This window comes from Eurytemora carolleeae, unplaced genomic scaffold (assembly GCF_000591075.1).
Source record: "Eurytemora carolleeae unplaced genomic scaffold, Eaff_2.0 scaffold1376, whole genome shotgun sequence".
In the NCBI taxonomy this organism is placed as follows: Eukaryota; Metazoa; Arthropoda; class Copepoda; order Calanoida; family Temoridae; genus Eurytemora; species Eurytemora carolleeae.
The window spans coordinates 122545-142741 of NW_019397270.1; the positions used below are offsets into that span (position 1 = coordinate 122545).

A 20197-nucleotide genomic window follows, 5' to 3' on the forward strand; every position below is an offset into this window, starting at 1 on the left:
AGAATGGGAAAATATCATCTCCTTTATTTCTGAAGAAAAAATGTGTAAATCACTTTATAAAGAAATCACAGTTGAAAATAACCTTTTCAAGACAATGGTTTAAAGGGTACGGTTGTGAATCACGAAAAGGTTTAAAGGGTACGGTTGTGAATCACGAAATGCCAATCATAAATGGAGATTTACTTGAAGTAACATATACAGTTTCTTTAAACCAATTTGTATCTGTGCATATTCTTGTGCATTTAACCCTATCCCTGCTGGGGTACTTGAAAACCAGGATATGCTGGGGGACCCCCCTCTCTAAATCCCATGTTTTATGTCCAAATATGACAAATGATACATCATTAGAAAGCTCTTGTGCTCTACTTTTAGAATCTGCAAAAAAAATTTGCAAATTTGCAAATTTTTTATTGCAAAATCCAGTTATATAGTAAAACTGTTTGCAAAAAAAAAATTGTCCAAAAAATAAAAAATTATACATTTTTGAAAAGCCCTTGACAATCAAGAAAAACTAAAAATGTGCAAATTTCCTTTGACAGGTCGTTTGCAAAAAATTTGCAATTTTTTTTCGCAAAACTTATGCAATCCGTTTCCTTATGTCATAGGCTTTCCAAAAAGCTAAATTTTATCAAAATCTGACAAGTGAAAGTGGGTTAAAACAAAGATTTAGTTTGTTACAGGCAAAAGCAGTCATTCAGGCAGTTAGTATTAAAGCCCGGTTTTAGGCCTAAAAGGAGGGCTTTGGGTATGCAAGAAAAGTCAGAAAATTTCAACAGCCTCAGACCAATACTTTTTGAGTTATATGAAAAAACTACAGGGGGGGTCAGATTGACCCCCCCCCCCAGCAGGAATAGGGTTAACTTCAAACTTAGACTTATATTGATATTAATTCAAATACATATTAGACTAGCTGAAGTGGCCGGCACTGCCCGTGGAATTTTCAGAAAAAAAACTTTTAAATTTTGAAAAAATCGATTTTTTTTAGCATCTGTTACCCCAAGGGTTTTCATGAGTTTCCACACAAAAAAATTCATGAGTCTAGAGCTTTATTATATATTATGATAAGCATGATTATTAACTGTTTAAAGTCTCCGAATTGAGAAAGGAAATGAGTCTTTGCCACAAACTCTGATTTTCTAATTTCTATATCTTTGCAATACAATGTCGTAAATTAGATATTTTAACCTTTGTATTCTGGTAAATCAAAAAATCTAAGTTTGAAATATCAGAGGTGTACAACATCGGGTTCTAAATATATACGGTTCTGATGATATGAGAATTAGAAAATTTTAGTTTGTGATGAAAACTCAATTCCTTTTTATAATATTTAGTTTAGAAATTGTAACAAATATAGCCAATTCAATCTAGATATTTAATAATAAATAAATAAACAATGATTTATCGAGATAAAATCAAAGATTGATTCATCCGTTCACAAATAATTTCTCACAAAGAAAGAAACTATTTTACAGTTGAGGAGATTAAATAATCTAATTAAAAGACCGAAAATTATGAAAAAATTATCAATTTCGCAAACTTATATACTCTATCTTATAAACAAAGTTGAAGGGGTTTAAATTCAACTTATAAAATTGAACTTATACTCAAAAACCTGTTTTTAGATTTGAAAAATTCTGCTGTTATTGGAATCCATCTGAGTCCTCTGGAGTAATTGCTGCAAAAAGGTTTGGCTTTATTGTATAAAAGGTTTGGATTTATTGCATAAAAAGGTTTGGATTTATTGTATAAAAAGGTTTGGATTTATTGCATAAAAAGGTTTGGATTTATTGTATAAAAAGGTTTGGATTTATTGTATAAAAATTTTTCTAAAATGTGTGTTGCTTTTTTTAAACCAGGGCAAAGTTGTGTTAACTTATTGTTTGATATTTAACGTTATGTTAACGAATTTACGCACATAAAAGGTCTGCCTTTTACGCTAATTAAACTGTTAAAGGGACTGACTGGCCGGGTATTGTAGTTAAACTGGGAGTGCAGTGTTATAATATAAAATACCTGTAAAACTTAGTCATTAACGGACTTTTCCGTTAGTTTTTAAAATTTTTAAATTTTTAAAAGCCTCCGTTTCTAAAACGAAGCTTTGCACAGCCTGATATATTTCTCTATAATATTGAACTCTAAGTTCAACTACCACCAGGTACTCTCTTTAACTGGCGCGGAACTGCCCAGCCCTACAATAAAATATCTACAAAATCAATTATCTAGTGGTTCTAGCTGGAGAGTAAAAATGCGGGAAATTATGGAAAAACATTTCAGTTCTCAACCTCAGGACCAAGGTAATTTTAAAAAAGAAAATTTTGTAACTTTTGTAAAAGTTGTTCCATAGAATTTTCGTCATAGTATTTTAGTATTTTAAGATCAATGATATAAATGAATAAAAAATCGATGACTTTAAGAAACGATTTCTGTTTTTATGATTACTCAGATCAAATTTGCACGTAAGATTGAAATCTTATCTGTTTTAAATCATAACTCCTCTTATTGAAGAGATATTGAAAGAAAACTTTGAATTTCTTATATTTGTAACCGGGATAAAGGAATTAAGGTTTTGCCACAAACTCTGATTTTAATTCTTATGTCTTTGAACCTTAATGCCGTAAACCTAAATAATCATTCGTTTATTAAAATCGTTTGTTTAGTAAACAAATTATCGTTTTTTTAAAGTTTGTTTTAAAAAATCGTTCATTCTGTAAACAAACGATTGTTTTTTTTAAATCTTTCGGAAAATTCGTTTGTTCAGTAAAAACATATTATCGTTTTTTTCAAATTCGTTAAAACGAACGATTTAGAAATAGTTAATGAACGATCAATATCGTTCGAACGATTTTAAATTGTTTGCTTTGTTTTTGGCGGTTTTTCATATCTCTGAACAGTCCAAGTTCGTTTATCGTTCTTATTTTCTGAAATTTCGTTCGATCTTAAAAACGCTGCTACCTCTGTGTAGCACTCTCAGGGGCTAAGAAGAAAAGATCTAAAAATGTATGTTTTTGTTTTATTTCTCATTTTATTTAAAATCCTAAATTGTAATGCGTTAGTGGAAAATGGGGTTAAGAGATAAAGATTTTATGCACTTCAATTTTAGAAAATTTAAATTTAAAAGATTTAGAATTTAAGTTCAAAAGATTTATTCTTAAAAGGACTATAAGCGTGATTTCAAGTGATCCTCTATACAAAAGTGCCAATGCTCGATTAACAACGGTACCCTTTAAAGCTTTTAAATGTGAATTAGATATAAATGTTTTTGTTTCCCAGCAAAAGTGGCTTGGGAATGTCTTTCTTTAAAGGAGCTATTCCACTTTTTTGATCTGCTAGATGCTTCAACTTCAACCGTTGCAAATCGGCATTGTCATCTTTCCATGGAGGGTCACTTCAAATTATGCTTACAGTCCCTTTTTTTGGAAAATCTTCAGATTCTTTTATGTTGGACTTAAAAGGTTTCAAAAGGTTAACTTCAAACGGAATTATAAAATTGTACTGCAGAGTTCTTTCTGTTTAAAAGTACTCAAGGGCGTACGAGAGCATTTGTGTAGAGGGTGCACTGTTTGCGCGTGTCAGTGCGAAAAAAATGGTGGTGCCCCCCCCCCTTGGCAACATTATGAATCAGATTTGAAATTGTGTCTGAAGTCACTTTAAACCTCTAAATTGATTCTATATTAATTAAACTGCTCTGGAGGTTTGTCAACTTTGAAAAGAAATGAAAAAAAAAATTACAAAATGATTTTTTTTTAAGATAATGAAAAGCTTAAAAGTACTGCCTCAAAAAACGGTAATCCGAGGTTTTTTACAACAAATCTCCAGATGTAATGTTAAATAAGCCCCCACCCCCCGCCTCCCAGGAGGAAGCACACGTAGAGGGGGGGGGGGGCGTGCACCCAGGCCCCCCTCGTACGCCGCTGGGCTATTGGGTTAATCAATTTCTTTTCTTAATTAATAATTTTTATTTATTTATCGTATTTATCGTATCTTTCTTCAGAAATTGATCTTTTCTACACATTTCTAAATTGTTCTCTAGGCCACACCCAATTTTCGCAATTTCAAACAAAATTTTCCCAATTTCCAACGAAATAATATTAATTTTCAAATGTTTTCGGTCAGTTCAATATTTCGAAAAAAATATTAGTTTCTTTTAAAATTGTTAATTTTAGCTGTTCTGAGTCCATTGAGTGGGAAAGTGAAAATCATGATGAATCGGTCTATTGCAGACGGCGCCCCTCGACTCCTTTTTGACTATCAGGTATATTAAAAAAAACTAAAATTTAAAAAATCTTCCAAATCCTTTTAACGATATTTCGTTTTTAATTTTTCAAAAGCACCGTCGACAATATGTTAAAAAACTACCAACAAATGATCGTTTTAAGACTGTCTTTTTCTGGAAAAAGATCAATTTCGTCAATTTTCATCTTTGTTTCTATTCGGCATAGTTTCAATAGTCACTTTTACAGAGAAACTGTGATTTCAGATAGAAAAACAAGGATATCATTTTTGCACAGACAAAATTTTGAATAAGACCCTTGTAAATCGGATATGGCATTATTTTGAATGGAAGGTAGCTTGAAATTTGTTTCTACAGTCCCTTTAATTTTTCAGGAAAGAAAAAATTTCTTTGTCCTTTTACGCGTTTGTATTTATATTTATTTAGTTTTACTGTCTAGTTTATTCTCGAATCCTGAATAAAGGATTGTGTGAAATGTTTATGGATATAAAACGATAAACTGTGGAAATGGTTTATTTATTCAACAAGAAGATAAACACATTTTCTATAACCAAGGATTTTTCTTTACCACAAACTCTGATTTTCTAATCCATAAATTTCATGCAACACAATGAAGTAGACCTAACAGTTGGGGAACTCTAACACTTTATCGCCCACAAACCCGAGCATTAGGGGGTTTTGGGCGTTTTCTGCCTTATAGAAAGCGAGCATTAGGCTTAATGCTCGTTTTTTGCCTTTTAGAAAACGCCCAAAACCCCCTTATGCTCTGGTTTAAGGGCGAGAAAGTGTTTCAGAACCCCAACTGCCTAAGATATTCTAAACTATGAATTATGTTAAATTAAATAATTTAAGTTTAAAGTATCAATAGTTTTAATCAATATATATCTATATATCAAGATATAAGGATAATTAAATTTAAGTTTGTGGCAACGACTTAATAAATAAAGAACTGAAAAAATATTTAAATTTGGCCTTCCGTTTATAGAGTTAAATGATTGTATCACAAACTCTTTATATGATTAAAATTGGGAAGATATATTGTCATTTTTCCATCTTGAAAAAGGTTTATTATGATAATTTCCACAATTTTTCTGCAGCAGAAATGCGCAAGTTCACAACGGTACCCTGCAAACTTATATCTTTAAAAAGTGTTAAGTTTTGACAACTTCCTTCATTGTCTTGCCACCATAAATACTAAAAGGGGAACTTAAATTGAAAAGGTTTAGAGTTTGCTTTGCTAAGGATCAATATCATACCATGATACAAATACAAGACTTTAATCTAATTTAGTTGAAAGAGATCAAGGTTTGCTTGACTAAGGATCAATATCATACCATGATGCACATACACAAGTTTTTAATTTGATTTAATTGAAAGATTTAACTTAATTTGATTTAGTTGAAAGAGATCAAGGTTTGCTTGTCCAAGGACCAATATCATACCATGATGCAAATTCAAGCCGCTCTGAAGTTCCTCCAGCTTTCAAGGTACAGTCATATCCAATAAAAACGGAATAATTGTCGTCTTCCCTTTCCTTTTACAATAGAGTATAAAAATAGTGATAAAAAAAAAAACAGAAAAAAGTTGCACTCCGCTCAAACATTCAAAACATAACATTGTTAGAAATCATTTGTTTACTTTTTTACTGATAGTCTTCTGCAAAATTGTCTCGGGAATATTTACAGAAATGTATTAGTTACAAATAAATAATTAATCTAATATGCTTTGGAACTTAATTATTTGGACGGAATGAATATTAAATTGTGAATGAGAAAAACTAGTTCTTGAAAATTATAACAAACAAACTTGCCTTGTGTTGTCAGAAGAGACAATATGCCAGATTTTAACCATGTTGTATAAAATTTTAAATGTGCAAAAACAAGACTATCTTTAAGCCCGGTTTTGTCACAATAAAATATCTCTCATATGCCTCGGTATACATAGGAAACATGTTATTCCAAGGAATCATGCAATTGAGGGTAAAAGGGATGTGAATAGCAAAAATAAATGTTATTTTATTTTAGAATTTACCGAAAATATCGACCTAGACAATCTATTTTCTCCAAACCAAGGCATTGGTGGAACTATGCATACAGGTAAATGAACTTTTACAACAACAACAAAATTTTTAAAAGAATATTTTTTAGAACATTTTTTGTTTAGGTGCATTAAGCAGCAGTTCATTGAGCCATACTATTGGAGTAATATTAAGAAACATAGAGAAAAATACAGGTATATTTTTAAAGGATCAATATTACTCTTTACCGGAGAATCACAATTTAATACAGAAGAAGTTACTTTTATTTTACAATAAAATTTGAAATATTTATAAATACTAGAAATTCAAGGCGCTTCGCGCCCTTCTTTCTAGCCTTAGAGGGCGCTTCGCGCCCATCTTCTAAATTAGTTGTGAACATGTTCTCTTTGTGTACATCGTAAAACAAAACAAAAATAATTCGCGGATTTTTACAAAAAATTTCGCGGATTTTCAAAATTTTTAAAAATTTAACGACGATCGAATTTTGATGGAGACAAATATTTGAAATTTTGATTTTTCATAAACCTTCCCTGGGGTCCCTAGATGTCCCACAAACAAACAGACAGACAGACAAGCCAAATTTATATATAGATAGCATATGTTGCTCGCGGTTTTTTTTAATGATTTGTAATGTGCTCAGTAATGAGACATAATGATTAGAAGACTGTTTTTTTATTAGATCAAACTACCATTTAAGATTGATTGAACTTAAAAATTTAAAAATTGATTTTTCATTGACAATTTTTTAGTCTGGTTACTGATTAGAAGATTGATCTTTAGATTGGTTGAACAGTTCTTGATTAGATAATTGATTTTTAAGTTTGCCGACCATTTTCTTTAATCAAGAACTGAATTATTAGATAATTGATTTTTAACTTTGCTGACCATTTTATTTATTCAAGAACTGGATTATTAGATTATTTACCACTAGCTCAAGTGCCCAGCGTTGCCCATGGAGAAAGAAAAAAAATGGATTTTTTAAGAAAATTATTTTTTTCGATTTATAAACAAAAAAATATATAAACACGGACGAAGGGCTTTATCATATAGATTTAGATTGATACAAGTTGGTCGAAAAAATATATAAATGATTTTTTCAGGGTTTTGTTTGGACTCTGGTTAAAGCGCCATCAGGTTGGAAAAAGTTCAAGTTTGAAGGCAAAGATCAAAGAAGCAGAAACTGATCTTGATGTTACCAGTATAATGCTGGCTAGGGAACAGGCTAAATATCAGGTATAATGATCTTGATGTACCATTATAATGCTTGCTATGGAACAGGCTAAATATCAGTTGTCTTGATGTTACCAGTATAATGCTGGCTAGGGAACAGGCTAAATATCAGGTATTTGATCTTGATGTTACCAGTATAATGCTGGCTAGGGAACAGGCTAAATATCAGGTATATGATCTTGATGTTACCAGTATAATATTAGCTAGGGAGCAGGCTAAATATCAGGTTTATGATCACAGTCCCTTTAAGGACAAAAACAAACAAAAATTATAGATTGAAAGTCAAAAAGTTAAAATTTTAGGGCCCGCAATACTTGAATGAAATCGCCAACAAAACTGATATTAAATTGTGGATTTAGGATAATATCATAATATGATACTACTGACAGAGGAGAAGCTTCTCTCAAAAATTAAACTGATTTTGAATTAGATTTAGGCCACGATGATACTACTCAAAAGTCCAAAGAAATAAGAGAAGAAGCTTCTCTCAAAAATTAAACTGATTTTGAAATAATTTTTTTGGCCAAAGACGCTACTACTGAACAGCCTAAAGAAGAAGGAGAAGATACTGCTCTCTAAAATGAACCTGATTTTAAAATGTTTGATTTAGACCAAGATGATATACTACTGAACAGTCCAAAGAAGAAAGAGAAGAAGTTGATCTCTAAAATAAAATGGATTTAGAAATATTTGATTTAGGCTAAGATCTTATCAGTACAAAGAATAAAGAGAAGAAACTGCTCTTGTTAATGAAACTGATATTAAAATGTTTGATTTAGGCTAAGATGATACTTCTTAACAGTCCTAAGAAGAAGGAGAAGAAACTGCTCTCAAAAATGTCTCGAATGTCCGGAATGCTTTCAGAAAAGAAAAAACAGGTTTTAAAATTTAATACAATCAAATAAATGTTTTAATTCAAAATGACCGGTACAAGCGGAATTGACTCTTTGTCAAAAACTCTGATTGTACAATCCCGATGTTGTATACCTTGGACATTTCAAACTATGAATTCTTTTATATAAAAAAATCTAAGTTTAAAATAATAAAGATTTACATCATAAGGGATTATAGAATTAGAGTGTGTAGCAAAGGCTCAATTTCTTTGTAACTGATGTGTCTAACATATTTCTTAAACTTTTATAATTAATAAAATTGTTAAAGATTTTTCTTGTAAATGATTTCAATTTGTGCAATTAGTAAGAAAAAATAATGTATACTTCATTGGCTGTATTTTTGTTCTTGGGACCAGGTATGAGTAAGTGTCATATGTTCCATCCAGAATGAGAAAAAGTCTTGCAAAAAAACTTCCTGTCACTGCCACACAAACATCAGTATTTTAGCACTTGAATCAGTATAAGAATTAAATTGATTCATGTAACAGTTTCAAAAATTTAGATCTTAAAGGGAGGTCTGACTAGACACTGTAGTTGAGCTGAGAATGCAGTATTGTAGAGAAACCAATTGATACCTATAAAATGTTTTTAAGGTGTAAAAGTCAGAAAACAAAATAGATCTTTAAAATCCTCTTTGAGAGACAAACTGTCCGGGCAGCCGTGCCGGACCAGAACTTGCAAGCCAGCCATGCTACAACACAACCTGCCTGGGGGAGAGTGCCAAAAAGGATTTTAAAGATCAATTATGCTCTCTGACTTAGCAATTAGACACCGTTCAAACTTTTCAAATGATTTCTTAAAAATTCTCTACTATACTGCATTCTCAGATCAACTACCATCTCTAGCCAGACAATTCTCTACTATACTGCATTCTCAGATCAACTACCATCTCTAGCATGAACTTCAACGTATAATCACGTAATTTCTATTTAAAGTACTTAAATTTGATTTCAGAATTACCCATACATTGTGATTTCCGTCAATTGGAGAGATTATTTATAATTTTAAGCGCTAGGACAGTTAGAATCTATTTTTTGGAAACAAATACAAAAATTGTAATTATACTTTTTATCTCTTTTTATCTTTCTAGGCTATGGGTTGCTGTTTTGAGAATGATGACACCATAAAACCAAAAACTTATATAGGTTAAAGATTATAAAAAAAATTCCTATTTAATGTAACCCTTTATTCAAAGAATTTCAAACAATACAATATAAATAATGGAGATATCTTTGTTTTCTATCCAAATTGATTATTGTCTAATGGGAATTCTCTCTTTATGAAATTGCAGATATTCCCAGAATTTAATACTTTTAAGAAATATAACAATATCTTTGTTATTGTTACACAGATAAAGTTTTGAATTGTGAATGGAACATGGACCCTTTGAAGAAAGGTTTACTTGAAATACTGCTGACAGTATTGTAAACTATTCAAGAAAATAGAACTAAAACTGTAATATAATTTCAGAGCATGTCTTCAACTTCAGTGTAGGACGATGCATCATCCGGTTAAAACCAGTTTTTGTTTGGACTGTAACAGGATTCTCTGTCTGTGTAGAGACAAGGTGGGAATTATAAATACAATTTTAGATGTTACTTTAAGTGATCCTCTATTATGGACGTTACTCTAAACCCATTAATACTCTTAATTAATTAAACAATAATAGAATAAATTTATACGTGTAAAATAATCAAAAGAGAAGGGCAAAAGGAATTGAGTCATTGTCACAACTCAAATTTTCTAATCCCTATATCTTTGCAACCTGATGCTGTAATCCTTTGATATTTCAAACTTAGATTATTGTATCTAACAGTATAAATAGTTTGAAACAGCTACAACATTGGGTTGTAAAGATATAGGGATTAGAAAATCAGAGTTTGTGGCAAAGACTCAATTCCTTTGCTCAGAAACCTGGCTGAGCACTTAGTTTTCATTTTAATATATTTTCACGATAGGTATATTAATAATCGTTTATGTGAGTTTTAAAATTAAGCGTCATTCAAAATGGTTCGCTAAATAACAACCACTTCTAAAACACAAACATTTTATAAGTAAGGATTGAAACTTTTCTCCTTGTAAGTTTTGCTGAGAATAACGAATCCATGCAGTGCTATACATCCTCATAAAGAGAAATGTTTACTTTCCTGTTAAGTACTTAAAACTTTTCAAACTGTATTTGTATGAATTTCTATAAAGTTTTAACTTTTAAAATCGTCTTTTATCTTAATCAAAATGTTGTTATATAATTATTGATAAATATTAAGGCCCTCCGCACTGGCGTATACAGTTGCTACAAGAACAGAAGATATGCATATATCAACAGAATATGGAGATAGAATACTGGCTACCAGTAACCTTCTCTACAATACAGGTATATACAAGAACTAAGCATATATCAACAGAGTATGGAGATAGAATACTAGCTACCAGCATCCTTCTCTACAATACAGGTATATACAAGAACTAAGCATATATCAACAGAATATAAAGATAGAATACTAGCTACCAGTAACCTTCTCTACAATACAGGGATATATGAGAACTAAGCATATATCAACAGAATATGGAGATAGAATACTAGCTACCAGTAACCTTCTCTACAATACAGGTAAAGACAAGAACTTAATTTCTGTTTATAAAAAATATATTTTTTTAATAGATCCTGGTTGGCCTAATGTATTCTCCTTTGTATTTGAGAAGAATCCCTTGGTGACAAATACAGATTACAGGTAGAAAACTTAAACCATGTTTTTTTTTGCTTTTTTTACAATATTTTTTGTATAGGCTAGAGATGCGCTTGCTTCCCCTCCATGTATTTTACCAGGTTAGAAAAATTATTTTGTCAAATTCGAAAAATTTTCAAAAAAATAAACAATTTGTTATCTCTGTAATACAGCTATAGGGAGGCAATAGAGATGATTTGGGTGGGACCCAACGATTCCATTAGCACCTCATCCAATCAGGGTTCAGCCATGTACTTGGTGTATATTCTGAACCAATAGAAATTGCATGGCAGTATCATCTATCTTTCTATCTATCTTATTTCCAATTAGAAATTTCCTAAACAGTAAATAGAAATATTTACTTCTACTGAAACTAAAGTGCAACAAGGTCGAGTAAAGCCAAAGCGATGTAATATTCCTTCCTATTGCATTGCATCCCTATTGCGATCCATGTAATGAAGAAAAGCAGAAATGCAATGTAACATTGCATCTCTGGTTATAGGGTTGCAATGTATGGATTCAGCACCGTTATAATTTGGTTGGAAAAAATATTTTGGAACGGTCCAATATTTTACTAAATAATCCTACAGACTTGTACAATGTACATACTTTATATCCATGAAACTGTGGAATAGGAAGACGACTGACAGACTCAAAATATGTGTTAAAATACAGGGTGTCCCAAGAAACATGACACCCTGTATGAATGGTTTAAATGTCTTCTTCCATAATTTGTTAAGTTGTTTTATACGAAAGAGAATAATAAAAAATATTGTATGGTAGTCATCTCAAAGTAAATTAATTTCAACGTAAAATATATTTGAGTAAAAGATTTTTTAATAAATGAACTACAAAAAGTCTTTAATATCTAATACAGAATATGGCAGAAGACATTCAAAACTATTCACCAACTGTCATGTTTCGTGGGACACCCTGTAGTTCAATGAACAGCAATTGTGCAGTGTTCACAGACCCATTTAATTCACTTAATTAGTTATTTTTTAATTTTTTAAATGTCGTCGTGCTACTCCACTGTTTTATAGGTCCCACTGTATAAAATAATATAATTTTTAGGAAATTGTTGGCTCAGAACTTCTAGATTTCTTTTTCCTTCCCAATACTGATTCTTTAGAGGTAAATTGTTGGCTCAGAACTTCTAGATTTCTTTTTCCTTCCCAATACTGATTCTTTAGAGGTAAACTTCATCTATCAAAATTTAACCAAAATAGATTATTTTTTATATTTCTATAAACAGGAGAGTTGGCGTGACAGTTTCAAGTGACCCTCCATATTTATAGATTGACGTGTCCGATTCACAAGGGTACCAGCTTTAAACCAAAAATTATGAGATATCCTTATTTTACTATGTAAAAATTAGAGTAGCGATTTCTCCCGGCCTCATGCTATATACTCACTTAGAGGTTTAAAGGCATCGTTGTCACGTTGTGCAGTTAATATAATATTAAAGGGATTGTAAGCGTAATTTCAAGTGACCCTCCATATAAAGATGACAATGCCTGATTCGTACAACGGTATCATTTAATCTGATAAAAAAGTGTTTACTCCTCCATTAATTTTTATATATAAGCAAGAAATATGCATGTCACTTTTAAAGATAACCCGCATGCAAATGGAAAAGAACAGTTAAAAGAAACAAGGATATCAAATTTATACTTGATCAGAGGTCGAATTTAAAGAATCTGAGCCGCGGCTTAAATTTGCGACTCGACTCAAATATGGTTGTTTCCACTTAAAATTGTATTCAATATTTAAGCCAGCGCTCAATTAAAACCGGTTTTTGGCGGATTTGAGACGCGGCTCAAATTCATAAAATTCGGACTCAGAAAAGGCGTTTTAGGGTACCGTTGTAAAAATCGGGCATTGTCATCTTTGCATGGAGCGTCACTTGAAATCACGCATACAGTCCCTTTAAATGCAGATTCACATGAAATAACGTTAACAGTTCCTTAAATACTGTATTTTATCCAAGGTTACATGGGGTGTGATATACCAGTCGTATCTGTATGCTAGACAGTTTTCTCGCTTTGTCCAGAACTGTCTTAATTCAAGGTAAACTATATGAACATTTTAGGAAAATTATTAACACTCAGCATAAATTGTTCATGTAAACGGGCAAGAAATACAAATTACAACTATTTTAGAGCTGAAAAAATGTTTTCAAAAATTATAGATTATTATTCATTGGTTTATATTGAATTTAAATGTGTTTTTTTAAGCCAAAAATTAATTTTGTAGACTCTGACGTAAATCGGATTTCAAACTGGATATTTTGACACTTTTTAGTACCGATTGATAATATACTTTCTGACAACCATTTCCCTGTTAAGAATGGCCTGTTTCTCTGTTAAGAATAACCTGTTTCCCTGTTAGGAATGACCTGTTTTACTGTTAAGAATGACCTGTTTACCATGTTCAGAATGACCTGTTTACCTTTTAAGAATGACCGTTTTACCATGTTAAGAATGACCTGTTTATCTCTTAAGAATGACCTGTTTACCATGTTCAGAATGACCTGTTTACCATGTTCAGAATGACCTGTTTACCATGTTCAGAATGACCTGTTTACCATGTTCAGAATGACCTGTGACCTGAAAGTTGACCTACATAATCCCTGCATTGAGATCGGGCAAATGGGAACCATCTCTACAGACGCTAATAAACTAGTCATTCATTGTGGGCATCTTCAAGTAAGTATAACATTGTAACATTGTTAAGACTGTAGATGTAAATTCAAGTGACCCAACAGTTTAATAAGAGTTCGATTCACAACGATTCCTTTGAATGCTGTATTTAGTCACGAAATAATGAGATATCCATGATTTTTCTGTAAAATGACTTTTGGATTTCTCGCTACGAGAGAATGATAGACATTGTGAGAATTAAACACTTTAAAAACGAAGATATCTTCTTCATTATTAATAAGATAAATGTTTAAAGGATGCTGTTGTGAATCGGGCTCACTTGAAATTACTTTTTAATCTAGCAAATATCACATTTGTTTAATATATTAAAGGGATATGACTTCAGGTTGTAATAATAAAGAAATTAGAATATCAGAATTTATGATTTGCGTTCAGACACTGATAGAATATCGGAAAATCTGTGTAATAACATTTTTAGAAATGCCTAAAATGAACATGATAGAATCAGAAATAATTAATAGAAAAGGTTTCATACTCAAGCTTAACAAAATTTTAGTGTGAATTTATGAAAAAAAAATATCACTTGTTTTAATACAAAAAGTAAAAAAAACTCAAAAAATATACTTTTAACAGTTTAAACTCTAAAACAATAGATTTTTTGGATAAAAACTGAACTAAATATCTTTTAGTTAAGCTGCGTCAGATCAGAGAAACAGTGTGAGAATGATCACACTGGCTGTTCGACTAATCTATCAGGATGTGAGAATGGCTTCACAAGATGTGAGGAGCATGTGAGAATTATCTCCAGGATAGAGTGTTTAGTGACAGGGATGGCTGTTATACTAGCTCCTGGAGCTAAATCCTTTCCAGTTCTTACTCAGGACCCTTCCTCAGGTCATTAGTTAGAGATTCTATTATTGAAGGGACTGGAGCTAGACGTAGTGTCAAGTGACTCTACTGTACAATTCACAGCAGTACCCTTCAAAACATGGCATGGATTGTATACACAATTGTCCGCAATAATATAGTTTTTAAACTTTTGTGTATTTCACAGCATTAAAAGAAAAAAACTTTACAATAAAAAAAATTGAAAAAAATAAAGATATTAAAAAAGGAAAACTATTAAAATAATTTTTGTTGAGCAATTTTTAAACCTTATTTCAACAAAAAAAAGTACTGAGGCATGGAAACCATTTCGAAATATTTGAATTATTACTGAAAAGTGAAAATACAAAAAAAATTTGTTTAGAATATCACCTGGTGCCAAATACAAAAGCTGAGCTGACCCTAAGCTCAGTATCCCCCCAGCAGCCCTGGGTTCTTGACATCTTCATCAAGTGTGTTAAGCTTAACCTGTCAGGTAAACAGTGGATGTCTAAAGATGGGTATTGATTTTATTAACAAACGAACTTTTGAGAAAGTACAAAGATTTTTAATAAATGAACAATTTTTCTACAAACTTTTGAAAAACAAACTTTTTTTTACTCTAAGAACTATTATGCTGTAAAAACGATTTTACTGTGAGAATTATTTTACTGTAAGAACTATTTTACTGTAAGAACGATTTTACTGTGAGAACTATTTTACTGTAAGAACTATTTTACTGTAAAAACGATTTTACTGTGAGAAATATTTTACTGTAAGAACTATTTTACTGTCAGAACTATTTTCCTGTAAGAAATATTTTACTGTAAGAACTATTTTCCTGTAAGAACTATTTTCCTGAAAAGAACTATTTTACTGTAAGAACTATTTTACTGTAAGAAGTATTTTACTGTGAGAATTATTTTACTATAAGAACTATTTTACTGTCAGAACTATTTTACTGTAAGAACTATTTTACTGTGAGAACTATTTTACTGTAAGAACTATTTTACTGTAAAAACGATTTTACTGTGAGAAATATTTTACTGTAAGAACTATTTTCCTGTAAGAACTATTTTACTGTAAGAACTATTTTACTGTAAGAACTATTTTCCTGTAAGAACTATTTTACTGTAAGAACTATTTTACTGTAGGAACTATCTTACTGTGAGAATTATTTTGCTGTAAGAACTATTTCAAATAATGTGAGAAAATTTCGTTTTCCTTGTTATATTTGACACCTGCAACGTCGTGTATAATTAGTCCATTTCTCTATTGCCACCAATTGTACTTGATAATCTATTTGATTGATATAATTTTTATGTTTGTTATTATTGGTATCATTGGTATTATTGTTATTATCGTTATTTTTTCTTGTCCAATTTTTCCTTTCGTTTTTTTACATTATTGTTGATGTTATAATTGTAATTATTATTCATATTTTTTTGTCTATTTTTCTTTTAAATATCGTAGATAAGAGGGTTGGTGAAATTATTGATTTTCTGCGAGACCTGCCTCTGCCCCAGCGAGCTGTCCTGCCTAACCTGGATACTCCTATACGGTCAGTTTAAAGAGAGTGTTCCCTTTTTAATATTATGTATGGATATGTTTGGTTTGGTAATCTCGGTAACATATTATCGTGAAAAATATTGATTAAATTTTCCGTAAGCGTAAAGATGAGACTATAATGCAAGAGATGTAACATTCTAAAATCTAAATATCTCTGACGCATGATTTATTGATTGATTTTAGGTCGTCTTTGTTGTGAAAAATCCACAGAAGCGACGATAAAATTTTTTAATCAATTATATCTATTAGAAATGAAAAATAAAAAAATAAAATTATAACAGAAGCAAAGCTGAGGTTCTCAGCTTTTTCATGGGTGTAGACGTTTTTATATTGGTGGCGTATTTTTTTAATATGATGTATTTAATACTACAACTTTTATACCAAATCTGGCATATGCCCGTTTTGGTATAATTTCGACACAGTTTTATGTCAATTTCTCGAGACAGGAACATCAGATAGATGTCTTCAATGGTATCGTTCAAAAGCTGAGAACCTCAGCTTTCATCCTATACCCCCTTTCATTTTTCCTTTACTGTCCCTTTAAAGGGACTGAGAGCGTAATTTCAAGTGACCCTTCATGCAAAGATGGCAATGCCCGATTTACAACGGAACCCTGTATACTGTCGTTTTCCTGACTCAAAGTGTTTAATTCGGATAATTTTTTCTATTTCTTCTTATTATCAAGAAATGCGCAAGTCACTTTTTGCAGAGAAACCTTAAATGATCAAAAACAGTTTAAAGGAAAAAAAACATGGATATCTAATTCATACCTGATTAGACAAAGCTTTTAAGGGTTCCCTTGTGAATCGGGCATTGCCATCGTTGCATGGAGGGTCAATTTAAATTACACTTACAGTCCTTTTAATACCAAGTTTTTGAACTAGAATCACTCTTTCCCCTATATCTTCAAAACACAATGTCGTAGACCTTAGATATATCAAACTATGTTAGATAAAATAGTTTAATTTTTTTAAAAAGTAAGTAATTTTTGATTTATAAAAATAACATAAAAAATATAAGATGAAGTGTTTCAGAAGAAAATATTTAAAACCTCCAAAATGCAAGGTTATAATGCAAGGAACGTTAATTGCAGTTGCGTATCCTCATCGTACATATTGAAACCAGTTTTCTCCGGGGGGAATTTGTAAACAAGAATAGATGCATCAGTGTTCGTTTATTATCCAAGGTGGATAAAAGCATTTAATCATAATAATTTTGATAATTAACGTAATAGTTTCCTATTTCATTGATTTTTTAAGTGAAAGATGGATCCCATGTCAGGCTGTGACATCCGTCTTGTGTTTACATTACCGCCCAGAGACAGTACACTGCAGTACAAAGATGCGTATTGCGTACACCTCTGAAATAACTTAAATAAAGATTAGAAAAGTTGAGGAATTCCAAAAGTGGTTTTATACAACCTTGTCAAAAATAGAACGTTTCAAAAAAATGTTATTTTTGTTTTATTTTATGTTTTATTTCAGTTGGAAGATTGACAAAAGATGGACTGTGCCTAATATTGGTAAATTAGAACTTCTATACTTGGAAACACAACTTTCTACCCAACAACAAGAACAGCAGCAACATGAAAAACAACAACAGCACAAACAAAGTTTCAAAAATCACGACAACAAAGATGTTCAAAAGCGAAGGTTTGCAACTTCAAAATATTATTTCTATATTTTTTTAGGAGCCGGAAAGTTGCCCCTCCCGGATCTGGATTAGTTGACCCGGGTGTTGATATCTCCGGATATTGTGCTGCTGTGGATCTCCCTGGTCTAGAGGATAATATATCTCCAGGTGAAAGGATAATATATCTCCAGGTGAAAGGATAATATATCTCCAGGTGAAAGGATGATATACCTCCGGGTGAAAGAAATTCTTTATATTTAATTATATGATAAATATAGATTAGTTCCGCCCCCTGATTGGCTATATTTCAATGGGAATTTAGAAAATTACATGTAGAATTACAAAGTTTTTGGAATTACAAAGTTTTTGGATATTGATTTGAATTTTCCGCACATTTTTAAATCAGATGACTGATTTAATGATGTTACAAAGATGTGATGATTTTTAAATTAGATTTAATAGTGCACTTAAATATTCTGAAAGTAATACTAGTTTTTTTTATTTCCTTAGGAAGTTGGAAGCTATATTTTTTTTCTGTCTTATTAAACTATCTTCCTGATGATGTGATTTTTGAAATTTCCTTTTTTGTTTTCGTAGAAATTTAATACTTCATTTGGTTTGGGATGAAAATATTTAAAGAAATGATATGTGGATAAAAAGAATTCTTTAATAAGGCTTCAATGGAAAAACATGTTCTTTCCTTTCATGGAAAACTTGTGTTAGAGTTTATCCTAATTTTGGAGAATGGAATTAAGTGTTTGTACAAAACTCTGATATTTTAATCCCAATATCTTTGCAGCCCAATGTCGTAGACCTGAAATATTTTAAACTATGTTAAATCATATATTCTAAGTTATACTTTAAAAAATATCAAAGGTCTACACCATTGAGTTGCAAAGATATAGGGATGAGAAAATTGGAGTTTGTGGCAAAGACTCAATTCCTTTTATAATTTCTACATTTTTAGGAAATCCAATGCGTGCCTTGTTAAAGCTTTCAGTGAAGGATTTGTCTCTTGTCTTCGGAAAGGAAACAGAAAACGTGACAAGGTGAGGAAATTTTGGACGATTTGGACATTTTGGACAATTTGGACACAGCAAACAAAACTTTTGCTCTCGACAGTGCTGTAATGCTTTATTCTTTAAGTTCAAAATATTCCCTAAATATCAGTTTGTAGACTTAAAGAGACAATTGTCGTAATTTTAATAGCGCCATGTCCGATTCACAACGGTACCTTTGAAACCTTTATCAGATTAATAATGTAGATCATTGGTAGTTTTTCAAAATCAGTTTTTCAAAATCAGTTTTTCAAAATCAAACAAAAACTTGATACGTACCTAATTTATACTTGAAGAGACAAAGCTGTCAAGGGTACCATTGTAAATCTGACAAGACATCGATGTAGGGTCACTTGAAATTACGATTACAGACCCAATAATAATAATATTTTTAGAAGTTACCTAAATCTGGCAGTTATGGATTATAGTCTGGATGTTGGTATTCTTCAGTACGGTCCAGCTGTACAGGTAAACGTAAAATACATATATATAGTTAAGATCTTTGTATACATGTACAATACATACTGCCCAGGGCAGTACACTGTACATATTATATACCAAGGAACTATATATATTTCTTGAGTTATAGGGTCATACTGTTCAGTGTACAAATACTTGTTTAATACATACTATACAATTACAGTTTGGATCTTGGTATATGTTTATGTGTAAGTTTATTTTTCGCATTGTACAGTGTACAGACTTTACAGTAGTTGGATCTTGATTGGTGTATATATAGGCGTTTTTACTTTATGTACTTTACAAAATGTGTGTATTCTGCATAACGTATCTATTTTATATTGTGTACAACTTTCTTATATACAATATATATATTTATGTAGTATTTTCAACTTTGTACATTTTAGATGTTTAAATATATATATACAGATGTCTGTTTATCATTTGTGTTATTGTTTACAATCTTTATTATTGTTGTTACGCAACAACTAATTCTTCAGCAGTCCAAAAACGGCACAGCAAAGTGTACGGAAACCCTATCGCCCCCTCCTTCTATTCAATTCCCCTTGAATTAAAAATTGTTTTCAAACCCCAAAAATAAAACGTATTCATTGACCTTTTTGTATGACGAGTTCATGATGTACATGGGGTTGTGCAATTTTCAGCTTTAAAGTCTGCATAAACATCTATTGTAATGTATCTAGGATTGTATCCTTGCTATGATACAAATCTTAGACCTACATCTCTGCATGTTGAGCAATTAGCAATTAGGGCTGCATTGCTTAGGAGTGATTTTGCAATTTTTACATCGGTTAAAAAAATAACAAATGGAGT

The 20197-nt window shown here is 31.2% G+C and overlaps 2 protein-coding genes and 1 long non-coding RNA gene across 3 annotated transcripts in view; all 3 read left to right on the forward strand.

Moving 5' to 3' along the window:
- Positions 1-7508, forward strand: part of LOC111713178 (vacuolar protein sorting-associated protein 13A) — a 29017-nt gene extending 21509 nt beyond the window's left edge. The window contains exons 9-15 of the mRNA XM_023487999.1: positions 1623-1685; positions 2224-2294; positions 4164-4252; positions 5630-5718; positions 6256-6327; positions 6395-6463; positions 7370-7508. Of these exons, the coding sequence (XP_023343767.1) occupies positions 1623-1685; positions 2224-2294; positions 4164-4252; positions 5630-5718; positions 6256-6327; positions 6395-6463; positions 7370-7508 (592 nt within the window). The remainder of the gene's footprint in view (positions 1-1622; positions 1686-2223; positions 2295-4163; positions 4253-5629; positions 5719-6255; positions 6328-6394; positions 6464-7369) is intronic.
- Positions 7509-7562: 54 nt separating this feature from the next.
- On the forward strand, positions 7563-8362 carry LOC111713179 (uncharacterized). The gene is made up of 2 exons (XR_002767617.1): positions 7563-7611; positions 8279-8362. It is a non-coding gene; the product is annotated as an uncharacterized LOC111713179 (long non-coding RNA).
- A 1123-nt stretch (positions 8363-9485) lies between these two features.
- Positions 9486-20127, forward strand: LOC111713173 (uncharacterized). The gene is made up of 16 exons (XM_023487991.1): positions 9486-9537; positions 9863-9959; positions 10660-10766; positions 11055-11124; positions 11180-11219; positions 12193-12252; positions 13109-13188; positions 13715-13826; positions 14471-14675; positions 15031-15141; positions 16119-16206; positions 17699-17866; positions 17902-18014; positions 18814-18895; positions 19300-19378; positions 20068-20127. The coding sequence occupies exons 1-16, from the start codon at positions 9486-9488 to the stop codon at positions 20125-20127; spliced, it is 1524 nt and encodes a 507-aa protein (XP_023343759.1).
- The last annotated feature ends 70 nt before the right edge of the window (positions 20128-20197 follow it).